Source organism: Ceratotherium simum, chromosome 12 (genome assembly GCF_057802395.1).
Source record: "Ceratotherium simum simum isolate JZ-2026a chromosome 12, ASM5780239v1, whole genome shotgun sequence".
Taxonomy (NCBI): Eukaryota; Metazoa; Chordata; class Mammalia; order Perissodactyla; family Rhinocerotidae; genus Ceratotherium; species Ceratotherium simum.
Window position 1 is genome coordinate 65,836,082 of NC_141911.1, and position 21,884 is coordinate 65,857,965.

A 21,884-nucleotide genomic window follows, 5' to 3' on the forward strand; every position below is an offset into this window, starting at 1 on the left:
TTTTTTATATTAACAATCACAAAGACGTGATGTGTAGGATAGTACTGTTGACAGACCGTCTTCTGCTCTGTGTGCGCTCTCAGTCCGACGCCTTGTGCCCTAAATGCCGTCTTGGAAAGTTTTGCTCTCCTCTTGTGGACAAGCCTTGACTGTGACCCAGTGCAGGGACTTGTCCTGCCCCTCTGCCTGTTCTGGATGCCACCCTCCTGTTTTTAGGCTTCCTGGTTTGCTCCTCCTGACGGAATCCTCTGGTGACCCTCACAACACCAGTTCCTGCCCCGGAACGTGCAGTGAGTGGTATCGCCATGTTAGCAGAACGGTAGACACACAGGCAGGCGGAGCGCCCCCGGGAGAGGAGGACGGCGACGCCATCAGAGGCTGCGACCCTAGGGGAGCTGGCCAGCGTCACCCGGTGCACCGAGGGGCGGAAGCAGGGCTCCTGCCCGTCTCCTCGCTGTGTCGTCTGGAGGAGACCTACCCTCCAGCAGCAGCCTCCTCTTCAGTGTAGGCGCCCTGTGCCTGTGTGCCACCAGTTGTGCTACCGTGTCCCCTCCCAAAGGAGGAGAGCTCAGCTCAGAGTCTCTCAGTCCACGCGTCTCCCAGAACTAGTGAGAGGCTCACTGCGGGCCTCCGCTGGGGCTTCTGTTACGTCTGAACAGAGTGCTCCCGTCTCCTCATTCGGTTCTTGGTGGGTGTGTAGATATTCTGTAAACTCAGATAGTAAATAAACATTTATATGAAACATTTTTATAAATTAATGTTTACCATTGTTTGCAATTTTAAAAGGTCTATGACAAGTTGTACCCTCATTTAATTACTCCTGAGCAGGAGCTTCATAAGATAGAGATTTTATTTTACGTTTGCATAGTGTTGTGTAAAGCACTATCTTCATAGCAGATATAATATCGTGTGTCTGAATGAGTGCCATCATTGCGGTGGAAGAGGGAAACTGTTTCTCCTGTAGGGCAGCATAAGAAGGGTGCTATCAAATTTCGCCATTTATTCCATTACAGTCCTAAGAAATAGGCTAACTATATTGAGGTAGCTTCCTCTGTAACGATATTATATGATAAATTATTTATCAGAACAGCATTCATTGTGGATGTGTGAAATGGATGAATAAAAGAATATAGTTAGTTTGTATATAAAACTGGAAATTTAATTTGTTTATGAATTTTATACTCAAATAAAAATGTTTTCTGTAGTCTTGTTTATTTTTGAGGTATTTAGAGTATACCATAAAACTGAATAACTTTGTGTATTTCTCCATATTTTACTGTCTTGATTTTGTCTCTTTCTGACCACAGATATCAGTAATTCTCCCACTATTTCAATTACCAATGGCTGGAATAGCATAATCATATGATTTTATGGAAAAGACTTATTTTCATAGTATATTAGAGTACATGTAAAATGAATACTTTTTGATGGAATTAAAATACTTTTTTTTTTTTTTTTGGTGAGGAATATTGGCCCTGAGCTAACGTCCATGCCCATCTTCCTCTACTTTTTTTATGTATGGGACGCTGCAACAGCATGGCTTGATGAGCAGTGTGTAGGTCCGTGTCTGGGATCTGAACCCACGAACACTGGGCCACTGAAGCAGAATGCAAACTTAACCAGTATGCCACCAGGCTGGCCCCAATGTATTTTTTAATATATCTTTTAGGAATTTAGTTCTTTTAAAATTGAACAGATTTTTAGTAATAATAATGATAATGATACTATAATTTATTGAGTGCCTACTTTGTTCAGATACAGTGACCGGTGCTGGATATTTTATGCCCATTTTATAGATGGATCTTTTGAGAGGTCAAGGAACTTTGACACCCAGCTAGCAGAAGATGGTAGAACCACACAGCAACTCTTGTCTGCTTTGCTCTGGAACCTGAGAGCTTTCCATCCCTCTGGGCTGTCTCTGTGTCTAGGGTTCTACAAAGTCACGAACTTTCATTATGGGCTTTTATTTCTCCAGCACCAGTGGACAGTTCCCTCTTCCTCCACAGATGAAACTGCAGAAAGAAGGTATGATGAAGCAGAGGCCTGGCTCATCTTCCACGTACTGGATGTTAAAAAAGAAGTTGCGGGAAAAACGTTTTCCACAAAAAAATAAACCACAAACCATGGTTTTCAATCCATATATAGTGGAGGTTGGACTGACTTCATCATTCAGAATTTAACGTTTGAATGAGCTTCCCACACAGAAAAAACTGTTCAAGGGATTTCATTGCTAAATTAAGATATATGAACTTTCAGTACATATATCTAATTCTACTTTACCATGAAAGGAAGAACATTGTTCTGTGTAGTTATAGGATCTTACTGACTTGTCCACGATATTAGTGGGCAGCAGAAGTGATGGGGAGTGACCAATATCTGATACCAGGAAGAATCTAGGTCAAATCATTAAAAAATCAAATTTATGGTAGGGATAAAGCATAGTTCAAAATAAATGGGTACAGTGAAAGTGTAATATTTAATTATGAATTTAAAAAACCTTTTATGAAATGAATTTGACAGCTTTAAATCCATATACATCATGCTCAGGTTTTATAACAAAGTGACCTTTAAATAGCTCCTTCTAGCTTACAGTGTGGTTTTAAAAGCGACCTACTTAAATGGACAGAATCTGTATTCCTACCAGTGGAATGCCTCATTTAGCCAGAAGTAATTTCTCCAACAAGAAAAATGTATTCAGAATGAGTTCCAAAACCACCAGGAATAAGACCCCTGAATAGCCACATTGTAGTGCTCCAGAATCCGTGTGCTAAAGATTGGACCTTCTCTTCAGAAAAGATCTCTTCAGGTTCTCACTGCCGGGTTATTTGTGATTGTTTTATATTTTTATATTCTTGTTTTTCTTGGTTCTTAGTTCACAGCAGCTATGATACAAGGAAGGGGCAATTATTCATTCATTTACTCATTCAACAAACATTTATTTAATGCCTATGTGCGTCTGAAACTGTTTTATGTACTGGAGATACAGCAGTAAGAGCTGACAGCAAAAAACATGAAGACATAGAAAATGTATAATAAACAGATGCAAGAATATGAAACTTAAAGCAGTTTAGGTCCATTTTGTTTCATCTTCCCTCTTCTGAGAGTGGACAGCCAGCCAGGTTTGGTTTTAGAGGAGGAGCAGGAATGCCTCTCACTTGCGACTGTAGTTTCTTAGAAGCTGAACAAATGTGGGAAAAGTTGAGAATCATGTTGGGCTGGTTGTAATGCAGAAGCCAGAGGAGCAGGATTAACCTCTCAAAAATGGACAGATATGAGGCATTGATCTCAAACTGGAGCACAGAACCAAGGCTCTAGGAGCAGGGAAGGCAGCAGCTTCAGCTGGCAAGCCAAAAGGCCAGCAGAACAAACTTGAATGATGGAGCTGGATTTCAAACTCTCCATTGTCGTGGGCCCCAGGGCCAACTCCTCCATAGTTTCTGTATAAGATTATTTTAGGGATAGTTTGTAGGGAGAGGGAGCTAGAAGAGTTAAACCCTCTTGGGTGTGGCAAATCCCTGGCTTCTTTAGGTGGTATGTTTGCACTTATGTGTGTGGGGTGGAGGAGGTGTAAGTGACCAATCATGACAGAAGGCACAACTCCCCCTGCCCAAGCTGAGCCTCGGCACTGCCTGTGCTGACAGGGCGATCCACGTGGAGGGGCGGGCAGCAGACTGGGACACAGGGCACGGACTTGTGGGCTTTGTGGCTCAGTAGCCTCTGAGGGCTTGACTGAGTCGTAGCAGGGTAATAATGAATGCTAATCATGATGTCCCTGTCGTGTCACAATGACTAAATTATTTTATGTGTCACTATGTAAGAAAGCAATGACTATTAGATTCCCTCCCAAGAAGTTAACATTTTAAAGCTTTCGCATTTGGGGGGTAGTTACTTTTGACATTGACTTATTGGTAAAACCCCTTTCCTTGGTGTGGCCAGATCAGTAGGTCATTGTGAGCTTTGGCGATCCTCCTGTTGCCTTGTGGAAGTGGGTCGGGGCCAGCACTTTAACTTCCATTTGTGATCAGAGTTATTCTGCATAAAGATTAAAATTTGATTTGAAACAGGAGTGGAAGATAGTGCTTCATTAGATCTGAATTCACATTTTTTCACTTCATTTGATATTAAGTTAAAAAAGTATCAAAGTATCTGAAAGCCGGGAGGAAATAATTACATTTTCTCAAAATTCTCAGAAACTGTTTTAAAATCCAGATGTCTCCATACTGGGTAATACTCTTCCTTGCTAATTTCATGTCAAAACTAAATGATAATATATTTTCCTTAAGGCATTGTTGATATAGTAGGTATTCAACCATATATTGCTAACAGCATGTACCTTCTCAGACCCAACATGATTGTAGCCTGAAGGGTTATATTTTTATTCATATAATAGTGTGGACTTTTGAGCTTCAAAGGAAGAATAAAACCAAACTATTATAGTTTGATTATTAAATGATAAATGAAGCTGGTTCTACACTAGCTGCAGGGCATGTGGATAATAAAAGAAAATCTTCAAATGGTGATAAACAGTATTCTGGATGTCTTGCCTTTTATAATCTGTCTTTGCCTCTTACCGTTGTCGTCGTGAGAGCTGGGAGTGATGAGCTTGGATGCATGACTTTTGTTGCAGACTGAATTAAAAGTAAAGGAAATTTTAAATGTAAAACTAATTCATCTCTTTAGCAGGATAAATACAGAAAAGTGCTTTTGGTAATAATAGGCACTTAATCACTCCTCCTCACCTACCTACTCCCTCCAAAGTAAAGTTGTGAACTTGATGTTGAATGTGAAGCACACCAGGTGATATGAATTTCCATTATTGCTAAATTCTGGTTTTAATGAAAACTTTAGTTCTATCATCATGTTTGGGATGTCAAAACATGCCTCAGTGGGAGAGAGCAGAATGCCTTATGATTCGTAGGAGATCACTAAGTTCTGTGATTGTATGGAAGAAAAAGTAAGCAAAGCTGCTTATCAGAGAGAAAGCCCATGAAAACATCAGTGCTATTGTTGTAAAGTCAGATGTGGCAAGACACCTCTAAGATGGCCCCAGTGATCCTGGCTTCCTGGTATTCCTGCCCTTGTATAATTACCTCCCTTAAAAGTGGGCCAGCTTAGTGACTTGCTTCTAACCAATTGAATATGGCAAATGTGATGGGATGTCACTTCTGTGATCAGGCTAGATGAGAGAGTGACTTCTCTTTTGCTAGCAGACTTTTTCTCTTGGTGGCTTTGATGAAGCAAGTTGCCATGTTGGCACATGACAGGGAAGTGAGGGCAGCCTCCAGCTAACAGCCAGCTAGGAACTAAGACCCTCAGCTCAACAACTCTTGAGGAACTGAATGCTACCACCAACCATGTGGGCTTGGAAGCAGATCCTTCCCCAGTCAAGATTTCAGATGAGACCCCAACCCTGGCTGATACTTGCATTGCAGCCTCGTGAGAAGCCCTAAAGCAAAGGGCTCAGTTAAACTATGCCCAGGTTCCTGACCCACAGAAACTGTGAGACTATAACTGTGTGTTGTTTTAAGCTTGTGAGTTTGTGGCAATTTGTCATATGGCATTAGAAAACCAATACTTAGGTGTGTTAGTTAGCTAGGGCTGCCCTAACAAAGTGCCGCAGACAAGGTGGCTTAAACAACAGAAATTTATTTTCTCAAATTCTGGAGGCTAGAAGTCTGAGATCAGGAAGTCGGCGGGGTTGGTTTTTTCTGAGGCCTCTCCCCTTGGCTTGTAGATGCCGTCTTCTCCTTGTGTCTCCCTTTGTGGTGTCAGTGTCCTAAACTCCTTCTCTTATAGAGACACCAGTTATATTGAATTAGGGCCCATCCTAATGACCTCATTTTAACTTAATTACCCATTTAAAGACCCTATCTCCAGATACAGTCCCATTCTGAGGTATAGGGGTTAGGAGTTCAACATGTGAATTTTACCGGGTCACAGTTCAGCCCATGGGAATAGGCTATATAAAATTCTGCAATTATGTTCATCTCTAGCTAAAACTGACCACTTATTGTGGATAAAGGTCTGTTTTGCTATCTTGTTTTTCTTTATTTTAACGTGATTATATATGTATCAGATGATAATATGTCTCACATGGTTTAGCATATGTATTTGCATATCCCTGTCTCCAAGACAAAATTATAGTTTCTGTAAGCATATGTTTTTCATATGCTTTACATATGACACTTTACAGTATTTAAGATGATATTAGATGAATTTTCAAAATATGGCTTAACCTTTTGTGTTTACTTGTATATTTCTAAATAAGAATATTCTAGAGGCCCCTTGTCTTAAGAATGAGGACCTGATGGAGCTGGCTTGGTGGCATAGTGATTAAGTTCATGGGCTCTGCTTTAGTGGCCCAGGGTTCGCAGGTTTGGATCCTGGGCATGGACACATGCACAGCTTATCAAGCCATGCTGTGGCAGGCGTCCCGCATATAAAGTAGAGGAAGATGAGCACGGATGTTAGCCCAGGGCCAATCTTCCTCAGCAAAAGGAGGATTGGCAACAGATGTTAGCTCAGGGCTAATCTTCCTCACCAAAAAAAATAGAGAGAGAGGAGAATGAGGACCTGTTAAAGAGATACGGGCTTTGAAGAATTTACATTTGTTTGAAGTACTTGTAGTTTTATATGGTGGTAAGGCCAGAGAATGTGTGACTTTATATTTGGTAAACCAGATGTAATGGATACACTGTTAAATCCTATCCACTGTTGTCCTGATTCTTTAAACCACTGTTTCTCTTTGAGCTATTAAATAACACTATATATGTTCAAAATGTTTTCCTAAACTGCCAAAAAGATAAGTATTATATGAAACAGTTCTTTACAGAACATACCAGTGGTTCTCAAAGTGTGGTCTGCAGACCCAGGAGTCCCTGAAACCCTCTTAGGCGATCTACAAGGTCAAACTATTTTCATAATAAAACTAAAACATTGTCGGCCCTGTTTTGGTATGTGTTGACATTTGTACTTACGATGCAAAAGAAAGAGTGGATAAAATTGCTGGGGCTTTTGGGTGAATCAAGGCAGTGGCATTAAACTGTACTATTAGTCTTTGTATTTTTCAGCAACATGCACTGGTAGACCAACAAAAAAGCTCACTTGACTTAAGATTGTCCTTGATGAACCAATTATAATTATTACTGTTATTAAATCTTGGCCTCTGATCACACACATCTTTGCAACATTCTGCATGACTAAATGGGAAGAATGGTAAAGCGCCTCTATTCCATATCAAGGTATAATAGTTGTCTCAAGGAAAAGTACCTGTGTGGTTGTTTGAGTTAGAAGCTGAACCAGCTGCTTTTTCATGGAACACCATTTTTACTTGAAATAACAACTGATAAACTAGCTATGATTATTCAGACCCAAGTTTTCAACAGACTTTTTCTCAAAAATGAATAAAGTGAGCCTATCGCTTCAAGGAAAAAAACTGACAGCATTTATTGCCAATAACACAATTGAAGCTTTTGAACAATAATTAGAATTTTGGAAAACTTGAATCTATCCATGAGAACTTGAATGATTCCAAAATTTAAAGATTATTCTGATGAGATTAGTGGTGATATTAATAATTGTTATTTTTATGATAGTGTATAATGAAATGTGTCAACATTTGGAAGAACTATATAATATATTGAACCAATATTTTCCAAATGAGGGTGCATCATGTTCTAAGATTATGCCTCAGTAAGAGATTCAAAGTGTAAGAAAGGGCAATGGATTTTAATATAGCAGAGTAAAATTTGATTATATTGGACAATGTACAATGTTGAAAATAAATTTGACTTAAACATTAAAGTTCATAACTTCACTAATATGGTTCATAAAGTTCATTGATTAAATTTTGGATTTCACATGGCAACTAACCTTTAAGAAATTACCAATTGTTGAGGTTTGGTGTAATGTTAACGAATAATATCTAGTTATCTGAAAAGGCTATTATAATACTTCTTTTTCCAACTACACATCCTTGTGAGGTCAGCTTTTCTTCATACACTTCAACCAAAACAACATATTGTAACAGATTGAATATAGAAGCAAACCTGAGAATACAGCTGTCTTCTATTAAGCCAGACATCAAAGAGATTTGCAAAAATGTAAAATGGTGCCACTCTTCTTGCCTTTTTTTTTTTTTGAAAATATAGTATTTTTCATGAAAAATACGTTACTGTGCTGGAGTTGGGAAACCAGCCTTTTGCTACCATCGTAGTAACGGTTGGTTCAGGCAGGAATCATCACCAAATGCTAAATCTAGAGGGAAATTCTTATGAAGAACAGGATGTTTTTGTGGCCTTAAAATGTCTCTCTGCCTATTTCTTCACTTACAAAGGAAAAATAAGGAAAAATAAAAAGTAATTATTTAGCAGAGCAATTCAACATCACCTTGATGTGGTGACCTGAGTTATCACCGCTTTGGAGGAGCGGTTGGACAATGTGTACCTCTAGATGGGATAGCCTGGGAAGGATAATGTTCTAGCTGAGAATGTGTAGCCTAAATCAAATCAGGAGCAAACACTTCACAAAACCAAAATGAAAAGCATTCTCTTTAAAATATGGACATAATAGTATTCTTAAAAAATGTCAGGTCATAAAAACTGTGGAACTATTGTAGATGAAAGGAATGTAAAGAGAAATGACAACTAAATGCCGTATCTGACCCAGGACTGGATCCTGCAGTAGAAGGAGAAAAATGCCATAAAGGGCATCATTGGGTTAAATTGACAAAATTGGAGTATGGATGGTAGCTTCAAGTAATGTATCAATATTAAATTTGCTGAAGATAACTATACCATGATTGTAAGAGAATATCACAATTCTTAGGTAATACATACTGAAATTTTAGGGGTAAAGGGCATTGATGTTTATAATTTACCTTCAAATGGTTCAGAAAAAATTGTTTTAGGTAAAAATATAAATATTCATTTATACATTTGTACGTGTGTGTGTCAATTAGATAAATATGTGTATACATATACATGTAGATATACATGCACAGGGAGGAAGAGAGCGTAGATATAAAAAATTGGCAAAATGTGTATATAGATGTATCTGGATAAACGGTATACAGGTGTTTTTTGTAGTATTCTTATTCTTCAAATTTATATACGTTTTAATTATTTCCAAATAAGTTTAAAAATTAAATGCAATCACTTATGTTACTAATGGGTTCATTATTGTTTTTAAATGAATTAATCTATATGTAAAGTTTTTCTCAGTTTTATCTCTAATAGAGTAAACATTAATAGATCTAATCCACATGAACAAAAGCTCTTTGGGGTCCTCGATAATTTTTAAGTGTTGAGGGGTTCTGAGACCACAGAGTTCAAGGACCGTTGACATAGACTCTGTGTGGGTGGTTAGGTAGGTGTCCCCCCATCCTCTTAAGGCCATTTTATGACACTAGTTAATGAGACCCAATTTGGTGGATGCCATTTACTGACTTTATAATCTAGGGCAAGTCACGGAGCCTCTCTAGGCCTTAGTTTTCACACATTGCCTATCTCAGAGGGCTCGGGTGAGGTTTAAATCAGGTGCTCCGTGTAAAGGCGCTCTCAGCTAAGGACCACTCTGCAGCACTGTTTGGCAACATGTGTTTCTGTGGTGTTCTTGCCTCTGTCTGCCATTTATTTTGTGCTTTGGCTAGTGATTTTGGTTATAATTATGTGCATATGAACCACCACAAATAAACCAAAGAAGAGTATCAGAAGGTTCTTAAAATGCAAGTTTGCAGTGGTCTATGCCCCTTCAAAGGAGTAGTTAGGGAAACAGAGAAGGGTGAAGATGGGCAGGCAGCTTGGGGTTTTTGGAAGTCCTTAATATAAGGAAGAGCGTCATACACCTAGGAAGCTGGACCAACAACTGTATGAAGAGTGGTTGATAGAAAACCTTACTGGACAGGGAACACTGCTCCACTGGGGATAAACTGAAATTAACTCCGTTTAGCGCTGGTTCTGTTGGCATTCCACTTTCCAGATATGCATCCTCTGCTCAAATGTGTGTGTCTACTTTGGGTTAAGTTGTTGTAACAATGTACACTTAGAGGAAAGATCAGAAAGAATACTATTGTTTTGTGCCATTTTCGCTGTTTTCTTAGCCCATGTCTAAATCCAGCTCTGTTCTGTACCCCACTCTATCAATCATCACACCAATGAAAATAAAGAAAATTAGATTGTTAAACTGTACTGTGTTCACCTAATTCCAATTCAAATAATCACCTTTTTAAAAAAAAGGATAAGTAAATGTAAAGGCTTTATGTCATTTTGGAATGCTGTCTTTTAATCTTTTTTGCTAATTGTTGTTATTTCTTTTTTTTTTTAAACAGATCATCAGAAACTGGAAAGGGAAGCTAGAATCTGCCGTCTTTTGAAGCACCCCAATATTGGTAATGAAAAGTTTTCAGTACATTTTAAATATTACAGGTTTATGTTATGTATTTTTACTCCAGTTAAAAAATGTTACTTTAATAATCTAGAATATTTGCAGCTATTAACAAATAGTTTACTAACTTTTGGTCTTGGTTACATTTCATTCTTTAAAGTTTTTCAAAAAGTAACAGTTCTCTATATACTAACACTTTAAAAATAATATAAGGTATTATTAGTTGACTAGCGCTTTTATGTGTCTTTAAGGATTGTTCAGCTGCTGCTGCTGAAGTATGGAGAGACAGAACCGATGCATTATTTTAGGCAGCTAAATTGCTTTTCACTTATCTTGTAAAAAGTTTACCTTACAATCATTGATTCTATTCCAGAAACTAGTAAAATTATTTTAGAATATTATCTCTCATGAGTTATAAAATAGCCTGATAATGTTCAAAATAAAAAAAAATTAAAGTATAAGAAAAATAGAAGAAAGAAACAAAGAAAAAGAAAGAATGAACAATATATGTGTATGCATAAGCTAGGTTCTGTGACAGTAGTTTTGATTATTTTGGAAAAAATGTTACTGTCCCAGCTCTTAGTTTTATTGTCAACCAAAGCATTTCTGATGTAGAAGTAGTGAGAGAGGGAGTGATGATGCAGTAGAATTAGCAAAATCGTTTTCTGAGGTTTGTAGTTCTTTTATTTTTATGTATGGGACCATTCAGTTTCTATTCCTGCCTTGAAGTTTTTAGTATCTTGCATTTTGTGGGTGCTTCTCAGGTTCTTAAGTGAATGAATAGATGCTACCAAGTAAAGCTGAAGCGTTTCCAAACTAGCAGCTGACTAAAAGGAAGCTTTGGGTTTGGAGACAGAGCACGACAGCTCTGAAGTGTAAATCTACCTCTCCACAAGTGGTTTCCTCTGGTGAAAGCCTATGGCGTTTCTTGGTTGGCTGCATTAGTTTGCAGGACTGCCAGAGTACCACAGACTGGGTGGCTGAAACAGAGAAATTTATTGTCTTACAATTCTGGAAATAAGAAGTCTGAGATCAAGGTGTCGGCAGGGTTGGTTTCTTCTGAGGCCTCTCTCCTTGGCTTTTAGATGGCTCTCTTCTCCCCCTGTCTCCACATGGTCCTCCCTCTGTCTGAGGTCGCTGGTGTAATTTGTTCTTGTTGTAAGGACACCAGTCATATTGGATTAGGGTCTATCCTGATGACTTCATTTTAACTTAATTATCTTTTTAAAGACTCTGTCTCCAAATACAGTCCCATTCCGAGGTACTGAGAGTTAGGACTTCAGCATGAATTCTGGAGGGACACAATTCAGCCCATAATACTGGCTAAAGAGAAGTTACACAATGTGACCCACTATAGTTCAAAGAGTACCTTTTGTTCAGGTTTAAGATAAAATGAAATCTTTGTTTATTGAACTTGTTATTCTTATGAAGGAGAGTTGTTTGTTTTGTTTTTAATCAGGGTCCTTCTGTGAAACTCAGTTTTTGTAGATCATGAAACAAGTTGCCTTCGTTTCCTCTAGGAGACCAAAGTCAAACATTCTGGGGACACCCAAACTAAAATAAGAACAATTTTCATTTTGACAGCTTATGCAGAATAACTTTACCAGAAAAGGAGAAGTTGTACGCTAGGGAAAGTTCTATAGTTTGTGACATAGACAGCACTATCGGCACACTCCAAGACAACATGTCATTTTCTCAGGGGTCCATGGCAGCCAGCGTCCTAACTCCTTGGTTGTCTCACTTGAGGTTGTCTTCTCTGAAGATTTCAGGAGTATGAACGCAACTGTGGAAATTCCAAGTCCTTGAACTCTCTGACCTAGTCCTAGCCACAGGAGAGATTTCTGGTGATCCTGTACTTCAGGGTATAAATCACAGAGATTAAACTTCTAAGACACAGTCTCAAAAATCGTAACAGTGGCAAATTAACTCGTATCATTCATTCACTCAATAGATTAATATTCTGGGAAGACAGTAGGAACACAACAGACCAATATTCCCACCCCCATGGAGCTTGCATTGTTGGGGTAGACAGACAACGAACAAAGTATAGGATGTTAGAGTGTGATAATTACTGAGGAGAAAAAGAAAGCAGGGAAAGGAAATTGGGAATGTTGGGCATTACAGTTTTAAAAAATTGGTCTGGATGACTTCATTGAGAATGGAATTTGAGAGCTGGCCCGGTGGTGTAGTTTGCATGCTCCACTTTGGTGGCCCAGGGTTTGCACGTTCGAATCCTGGGTGCAGACCAACACACTGCTTATCAAGCCATGCTGTGGCAGGCCTCCCACATAAAATAGAGGAAGATGGGGCACGGATGGTAGCCCAGGGCCACTCTTCCTCAGCAAAAAGAGGAGGATTGGCAACAGATGTTAGCTCAGGGCTAATCTTCCTCACATACACACACAAAAAGAATGGAATTTGAGTAAAGATCTAAGAGACAGGAGGAAGGAACTCGTTTGGCTCTCTAGGGAAAAAAGCTTTACAGGCAGAGGGAACAAACAGCCTGTGTAAAGGCCCTGAGACCGGAGCTTGTCCAGTGGATTCCACCAAAGCTTTTTTTCTAATTGGAGAAATGAGGCTGAGTTTTCATTTTCTCTTATCTTAATTAGTGGATCTCCGTGTCATGGAATCTGACAATGTTGTATTTACTCATGTAAAGAAAAATGATTAAACAACAACAGTGATTGTCATAAAATAGTAAGCGCAGAGAACAAAGGAGTGTTTTAAAGACAGATGCCGTAGTGGACACCTGAGAGTCCTGGAAAGTCGGGATGAACAGTATGTATTGAGCAGAGTGCTGCTGTTCTGTTGAGATTACTGCACTGAGTTAACAGTTTCACATAGATCACTGTACTTACGACTGGTTCAGATTACCCAGGGAGAACTGCATTTGGTCTTGATTTCCCTGAAATAGATAATTTGATATCTAAGGAATGTGAAGCTCTTATCCTCTTCTTTTTTCTGTTCTGTTATTTGCTTGATTTTCTTAACATCTGTCAGGTTTTAGAACTTCAAGGAAGGAAATATTATTTTTGACAACTTTTCCCCTACAAAAATTTGCTTGTTACACTTTTATTTTTTATGTGACTTTCTCTTGGCACAGAATCTATAATCTGAGAACTTGCAGCAAGTGAAAGGTTTCTCCCAAAGAAACACATTTTAGAGCAAATGAAAGTGGTGATTCACTAAGCCACTTTATTTTCTTCAATGTTATTTTTTTTTTTTTTTACATTTTTCTGATTTTCAAAATAATACACAACTTAGTGGAAAATTTGGAAAACACAATCATGTATGAAGAAGAAACCAGAGGTAAGGACTTGTAATATTTGTTGTATTCATTTCTGCCTTTTTCTAATAAATCTTGTGAGTATGCTAACTTTCAGCATTCTCTTGTGTGCATTTTCATACCCGTTTAGGAAAACCATAAAAATATAATTTTTAATTGTCTCACTCAACAGAATTTATTGAGTGTGTGGCCATTGCCAGCCGTGTTCTAGGTTCACAAAACTGGTAATGAGGCAGTGATCAAGAGAGGCAATGCCCTGCTTTCCCAAAGCCTTGCACTCTAGTGTAAGGAGATAAGCTGTAAACAAATAACCCATCATAATAATGTCACAGGAATTGGGAGTTAAAGAGAATTAAAATAGAGTAATTTAATACCAGGCGATTCGGTGGCTACTGTCAAAGAGAAACAGAATCACACACTAGTTAAAGGAGATAGACAGATTCTATTCAGTATCACTGCAATAGGGGAGAGAGCTGAGCTCAATTCTGAATACAGCAAAGATAGCTGGGAATTTATAGCCAAAGAGCAGAATGAGGGGTCAGTGGATAGAAAATTACTAAGTGGAGATATCAAGGGTAGGAGGATTCTTGCTAAACTGGCCTAACAAGATTCTTGTTAAAGGCAGGCCAAGGGTCCGGCTGGTGGCGTAGTGGTTAAGTTTGCACGCTCCTTTAGTGGCCTGGGGTTCACAGGTTCGGATCCCGGGCGTGGATGTACACACTGCTTATCAAGCCATGCTGTGGCAGGCATCCCACATATAAAGTAGAGGAAGATGGGCACGGATGTTAGCCCAGGGCCAGTCTTTCTCAGCAAAAAAAGAGGAAGATTGGCAACAGATGTTAGCTCAGGGCTGATCTTCCTCACACACATACACACAAAAGGCAGGCCGAGGACTTAGACATCGAGAATAGGTAGTGAGCAACTTGATCAACGTCAAGCGTAAGCATGTATCAAGGGCTGACTTAGCAGGATTCTTTGCTAAGACTAGCTTAGGCAGGTTGAGGACGGGGCCCCGAAGGGCAAGGCCTAGTGGAAAAGAGGGCTCAGAGGAGCCTGTCTAAAGTTTGGTCAAGAAGAGGGTCTTTGTCAGAACTTTAGAGTGGTTTGTCAGGCAAGATACGTCTGCAGAGGTCACATTTAAACTGATGTCCAAATAGCAGGAAGAAACCATCATGAAAAAGCTCAGGGAGAAAGGGTTGCAGGCAGAAGGAGCTTCCCTTGTTAGGGGAAGGGTTGGGGGACTAGCGTGTGACCTGCCATGGGTGAAAGAGTCAGATGACCTGAGATGAGTCAGAAGGGTGGGCAGGTGGGCTTGACATGTGGGCCTTTGTAAACTAGCTTAGAATGTTTGGGTTTTATTCTGAGAGCAAAGGGAAGTCAATGGAAGGATCTTGAGCAAGAGGAGTGTGTCATAATCTGGTTTGCTCTGTCTGCTGTGTGTAGCATGGATTGCAGTCACATGAGCAGAATCAGGGATAATAGTGCACTGCCAGTTCATCAGCACCTAGTGTTTATCACCCTAGTGCCCCTTGCCTCCATCTTCTTGGGTAAGAATTTAAAGAGCTCCAGGCTGGCTCTCTCTTCTGTGTCGTCCACATGGTCTATGGAAAGCACCATGCATCTTTTGGCTCAACAAATTTGGGAGTGCAGCCAGTGTCCTGAGCAGCTCCATCTTTGCTTTGCCTTCACAGCAGCTAGCCAGACAATTTTGCTTGAACTCCAAACTGGAAAGATTGTAGCTAACTCCAAATTAACATTAAGCTGTTGAAGCAATTTGGAGAGAACAACTTATTTCATACTTCTGTTAATTAGCTTATTTTTGATCATTATGTTCATCTTTTATTTAATATAATGGGCTTATTTTTTCTCGAGGTATAAACAAGTTCGTGGTATACCAAATAGTTTGAGCTGTATGTCAGCATATCTACTAAGTAAGGGGAAAATACCTTTAAAGTAGTGGAATAACAGTTATGAGGTAATAGCCAAATTGTTCTCAAAATTATTATGTATTTCCATTGTTTTTGTGCTTGATCTTTTATAGGTATTTTTATTGAGGAATTTATTGAAACCTATGGTGAAGCCCAAATAACTAAAAATAGGAGAGACTAGGAAGACAGCCAAAACCCTCATGGAATCTAGCTCTATGGATCTGAAAGGAACTGGACCAGGACAGGAAAAGAGAAAATACCAGGAACTTTGACCTGACTCATCTGATGTCCCAAGTGGGAAGTTACCCACTTAATGATCCTTTATTTGTGAGGAGATTGATATTTGAGACAGCTGTGCAGTTGGCAGGATGGACTATTTTGTTGCTGGGCTAGCCCAATCTCTAAAGACCTGAATTTACACTCTGTGTAGACTTTAGAAAGCAAGACAGTTTTTTGAAAGTTTGAAAAAACATTTATATTTGAGATCAGTATCACCTTTGTAAGGTCAGCCTTCACTGATATGGATGGCTCCATGGACCCCAGCAGCTAGAGATCCAGAGGAAGGGCCAGGTGCGCTTTTTTTATCTGATCTGTATTAATGCCCTCCAACCCTGGTGTAATGAGTTACCTTTCCTGACATCACATGGTAATGTTTGAATGATTCCCTTCTTCCTACCAGCTGTCCCAGCCACTACCCCAAAACACATAAACACTCACTTGTATGTTATTATAAGATGTAATAGAAAATTAAAGACATAGTATTAATGGGAAACTCCACAGACTCCGTAGACCCTCTTTATTCTTCTTCTGATGCTGGTCTGTTCTGTGAGCTGCTGAAGCACATCCCATCTGCTCATTAACTTCTAGTTGCTTTCTTTGTAAAGCAGAGAAAATGTTTATCATATTATTTCCTTCTGAGAATTATTAGAGAGAATTAGATAATGCATCTTAGCATTTTTGTGAGGAGTTAATAAACTTTGGAAGTTATTTAATGTAAATAAACAGTTGAGTAAATTATTATTGGGCATTACTTACCAAGTACTAACTAATTAATCATTTCTTAATGTTTAGTAGTTTCTTCCTTAGAGATATATACTCAACAGTGGGAAGACATTTCAGAAATTTTTATGTAATATAATAAAATATAATAGCTATATAGTATGTATCTATCATATGTATTATATATAATTTAATACATATTATATAGAGAGAACCATAGTATTGCAATAACAGAGCTCTCATAGATTATCTAGAACAAACTCTTAATTTTTTTTTGTCTTAATAATTGAGGAAACTAAAATTTTCCAAGTCTATATGACTTGTCCAAAGTCACAGTTCTTTAATGACATTCCCAAACCTAAATTCTTGATACCATCTATATAAAGAGATACTGGTGTTTAGGAAACCTGACTTGAAGCAACAAGATTGAAAAAACATTGGTACTCATGTTTCTTTTCAAGGAGAATTTTGAAGTTGTTTTTGATTCAAATCAATCCTCCCTTCATATAGAATAAACATTAAGTTAAAAACTTCTAATACTAATACAAGTAAAGAAATTTTGTAAGTTTGGGAGAGCATAAGTAATGCCTACCTATCTTATATATTAACCTAGAGAGGGAACCATTATGTTTCAGAAAGCTGCTCTGCCCGAGCAAGTTTTATAGTTTGACATATATAACAACACGGGAAATTACATGCGCTGACAAGTAGAGATAAAGAATATATAAAGCCTTTACTTTCTATGTAAGCAGGTTTCCTGTGCCTATGAGTGATAATTCATAGCATCTAGGATTTATATAATTTCCTTTTCCTAAAATGCAAAACTAGAAGAGTTGTTAGGAATTATCTAAGCCCAGCCTACATGCTGCAGGTAGAGATTGGAGCTTTCAGTAGGGGAGTAGTATGCCAGAGGCCCCACACAGATCTCCAAAGGGAGGGAAAATGCACAACCCGCTTATGACCTCATTTTGCATGTAGTGTCTCTTCTTTGCCCTGACATTGGAGACATGGTGTCATGTGGTAAAAGTACGATTTTAGCCTCAATCTTAGATCTCCCTAGTCTTTGCAAAAATTTCTTAGGTCAAATATCATCCCCCTAATTTTCACAAGACAAAATTAACAGTCATTTTTGTTTGTTTTAGCAAAATATTACCTTTTTGTTCTACTGTGCATGCAGTCCTCTTCCAGGTTCCTAGAATTTGTAAGGAACCAATCCAATTGCATTGTATAAGCTTAAACTCAATATATATTAAATCATAAATGTTCTCAGTAGTTATCAAATGTTTAAATTGCCTTACGTCTCTGTTGCTACACTATTCCAATTTGAAGCCTTTGAAAGAAAGAGTCAGAGGGGAAAGAACAGAGTGGAGAGTGAATGTTAATTGGTGTGCTGAGAAACGGTTAATGGTTTTATGAGTGACAGTCAAAAGTCCTTTTCAGTGTTGTGAGAAATTCAACAACATTCCAAGAGAGTGATATTTAAGCAGTTTTTCTCTATGACCTCCCCGATTATTGGCAGTTATGCCTAATATTCATCACAGTTTGTAATTACACAAGAATAAGTAATTTTTATTGCTAAACAACTTTCTCTAGTGACTCTCCAACAGATAAAAGATAATTTAACACTATTCAGTAGTAAAAAGCAAAGTACTCTTGTTTTATGTTCACTCTTTATGTGATTAAATCTCACCTCTTTTTCTTGATTACTTGGTGTGAAGGCTAAATTACTTCTTAGAATATCTCACTGTCTGCAGAATATCTCGTTTAACAAATGTGAGAAACAGCACACAGAGATTTTTTTCCCTCCAACAAATAAATATTTTCAAAAATTTCTGTTATTTAATCTAGCTTTTTCTTTTTCCTTTGGTTCATTTAATATGGTACTAGTGATGTACCCTTTTTATAATTCTTGGTTGAAAGTTAAATTCATTATCTTTTTAAGTAAACAACTTATTTAGTAGAAAGGTAAAATACAGATATACAATATACAATTATATACAATATACAATTCAAGATATTTCAAATTCTCTTTTAATTGATGACTTTGGATCTGAGTCCATTTGTTCCTGGTTCCTTTGTAAATAATTTATTTTTTCCATATGTCACTGAAAAGCCAGTTGCTGAGTTATATTAGTAGTAGTTGGATTTTGTATAAAACTGTAGAGAAAAATGGTCCTTCTGTCACAAAAGAAGGACGACTTGTGATTTAGACTTCCTGGATAGTACACTTTGACCAGCAGTGCGTATTTACTCATGTTTAGTGGGAACGTCAGTTTTATTTCCATTTTTTCCTGTCTTCACTAAGTTCAGGGTAGCATCCCCTAACGGAGTAGTGGAAGTTTATAACAGTTTGTTGGGCTCAGAATTATGCCCTGAACTGAAACTTGAGAGGAAAATATTCCAAACATTACCAGGACCTTTTTGTTTCTTTGTTTGTTTGACTGGGGCTTGGGTTTTACAAAATCCCCTCTCCTCTCCCTACCTCACCAAGAGCAAGAAAAGCCCGTGCAGCCAGGAACCCCTGAAAAGAGCCGAGGAACCTTCTAATCCTCAAAAACCATTGCTCTTTTCCCTGCCTTCTGATAGCTTCGATAACAAAAATAAACCTACCTGCAGTCAGCTGTTGTGTTCAGATTTGAAGATGAGCTGAATAAAAGAAAAAAAATTAGGTTGGAATTCCAATGAACTTTGTCACTAGAACTAATAACAAAACTGCTAACTGTGAGATCAGGCACTGGTCTAGCACTGGCGCTGAATGCTTTCCATGCATTCAGTCCTTTAATCCTCAAAACAAACAAGTGCCATTTGTATCTCCATTTTACAGACAAGGAATCTAAAGCCCAGAAAGGTTACACAGTTAACCAAGGTCAGACAGCTGGTAGGTGATGGAGTTGGGATTCAGACCTGCACATTCTGATGCCACAATCCATGCTCTTTAACACACACTGTGTTGGCTCTGGTTGCTGTGTAACTGGATTAGTCACACTGTTGTTTAGTAAGCAGAGAAAAGAATCTCAAAATTTTATGAACAGTAGACCAAGATCTTTTCCTAGAGATATTATATAATTTTACTATTTATCTTTAGTCCTTACTCCAGAGGGGAAATATCAGCATATTATTGAAACACTTATGGAAAATACAGGTATTATAGAACTAATTATATTTTAATGACAATAATTTTTAGTGTCTTGGTGAAGAATCTTTTAAGTGGTCATATTTGACCTTGAATTAATTATTTACTTGCTATGCAAGGCAATCTTTTACTCTCCTCTCTCATTGATAAGGAAAATGAATGAAATATTTGTCAAAGAATGATGAAGGTTAAGGAAACAAACCAACAACAGTAGTGAATGTGATGTGTATCTTTAATCTTTAACCTTCTACATCTTTAAATTGTAGAAAAAGAATCAGGATAGGACACTTATGGGATGATGAATTCTAAGATCAGATAAGCCCTCAGGGGGGTGTGTGTGTTGGGTTTTTTTTTTTTTGGTGAGGAAGATAGACCCTGAGCTAACACCTGTTGCCAATCCTCCTCTTTTTACTTGAGGAAGATTGGCCCTGAGCTAACGTCTGTGCCAGTCTTCCCTTATTTTGTATGTGGGTCGCTGCCACAGCATGGCTTGATGAGTGGTGTAGGTCCGTGCCCAGGATCTGAACCCACGAAGCTGGGCCACTGAAGCAGAGCATGCTGAACTTAACCAGTACACCACTGGGCCAGCCCCTGGGTGTGTGTGTTTTAAGCAACCATTGCTCATAACTTATCTTAATAGAGTACACACAGGAATGCCAAGTTAGAGTATTGAGATAACTTTGGAAAGTCTAATTTAGAGTTCAATTATAACATTTATGTCTAGCATTTTATAATGCTAGCTGTGGTTTAGTTTGGCAGGAAAGTTGCCACTAAAACTTAAGAAAGGCAGCTCTGTATTCCTATTATTTATAAATTTGAAAATAGGAATTTGTTTTCTTTAAAAATGCTCCTCAGTTAGAAGTATTTGTTCCTTGAATTTGATTTATAGTTCATCTGCTTAACAGAAACAACCCAGCCCTAATGAACTTGCCATGGAGTGATGATTATGTCAGATTATTGTTTGATATATTAATTTTCTTGATTATTTAGTTTAAAAGGCTAATGACCTGTGTTGAAGGAAAGGAAATAGATACAGTAATATGACTTGAATTCTTCTTCTCTTAAAATATTTTTTCACATTTTTTTTTTCCAGTGGTAATTTACAATATATTTTCTATGATATGACAGAAAAATAATTTGCTAAGGTTTTGTTCACAGTATTGAAGTTCAGTAGTTCATTGTTCAAAGATTACTTTCAATTTTTAGGGTTTATTGTGTAAGTGTTTTAACCAAAGGCTTAGAATAAGAAGAAAAATTTCTGTGGCCTACAAAGTTAATCACCAACGAAGATGACAATAAGTTTTGTGAGTCCATTATTTTGAAGCATAGGAAGTCTTGTCTTTAGTTTGTTCTATTCAGAAAGTGAATGATTTTACTTACAAATATTTAATTGGAATCTTAGATTATATAAACAGTTCCCCTGTAGGGATGTCCATAATTATGATCTCCTCTAGTATCAGTGGTTTTGCATATTCAGATGAATTTGGGTTGGATTATTTGTAAACAAAACAAATTATGCTTTAATTGTTAATCTATTTTTCATTAAGAGCAAAACTCTCACTTTAAAATTGAAGTGGTGAGGCATAGTGTTATATTTTGATTAGCTTTGAAAATATTTCCTAAAAAACTTTTGAAACATATAATAAAGAAAATATACTGATTTAATTTATTTCCATCCATTATTTTTTTCTTCTAATTTTTTAAACAATCATTACATGAGTTTTTTTTATATCAACATTTGAATTCAGAATTAAAGAATTATACCAGTCTGGGTAAAGGTGAAATGAAAGAAGATGAGCAAAATAAAAGTATATGTAATTTGCAAATTGTCTTCTATTTCCAATGACTAGTATTAAGCATTGATTGAGTTGAATAGTGCTGTGTTGCAGTTAAAATACTGAAGGACTACAAAGGTGCATTGAGACATAATCCTTGACCACAAGAAGTTTGCATTTTAGGAGGGCAGATAATTATGTATGCAAGTAAAATTCAGTGTGATTATATACTATAATGAAGCTATTACTAAGGTGCCATGAGAGCCCTAAGGAATAAGGTAAGAATTTTAACTGAAATACATTGGGTAATGAACAGAATTTTGCCATAGAGAAGTAGGGATTGGACTCAATAGCATTACAGAAAGACAGATCAACAAAAG

At 37.7% G+C, this 21,884-nt stretch overlaps 1 protein-coding gene across 6 annotated transcripts in view; it reads left to right on the forward strand.

Moving 5' to 3' along the window:
* CAMK2D (calcium/calmodulin dependent protein kinase II delta) overlaps positions 1-21,884 on the forward strand; it is a 296,028-nt gene that overhangs the window by 87,978 nt on the left and 186,166 nt on the right. For all 6 annotated transcript variants that reach the window (XM_087437704.1, XM_004426556.3, XM_014784565.2 and 3 more), the window contains exon 3: positions 10,328-10,387. In XM_087437704.1, the coding sequence (XP_087293830.1) occupies positions 10,328-10,387 (60 nt within the window). The remainder of the gene's footprint in view (positions 1-10,327; positions 10,388-21,884) is intronic.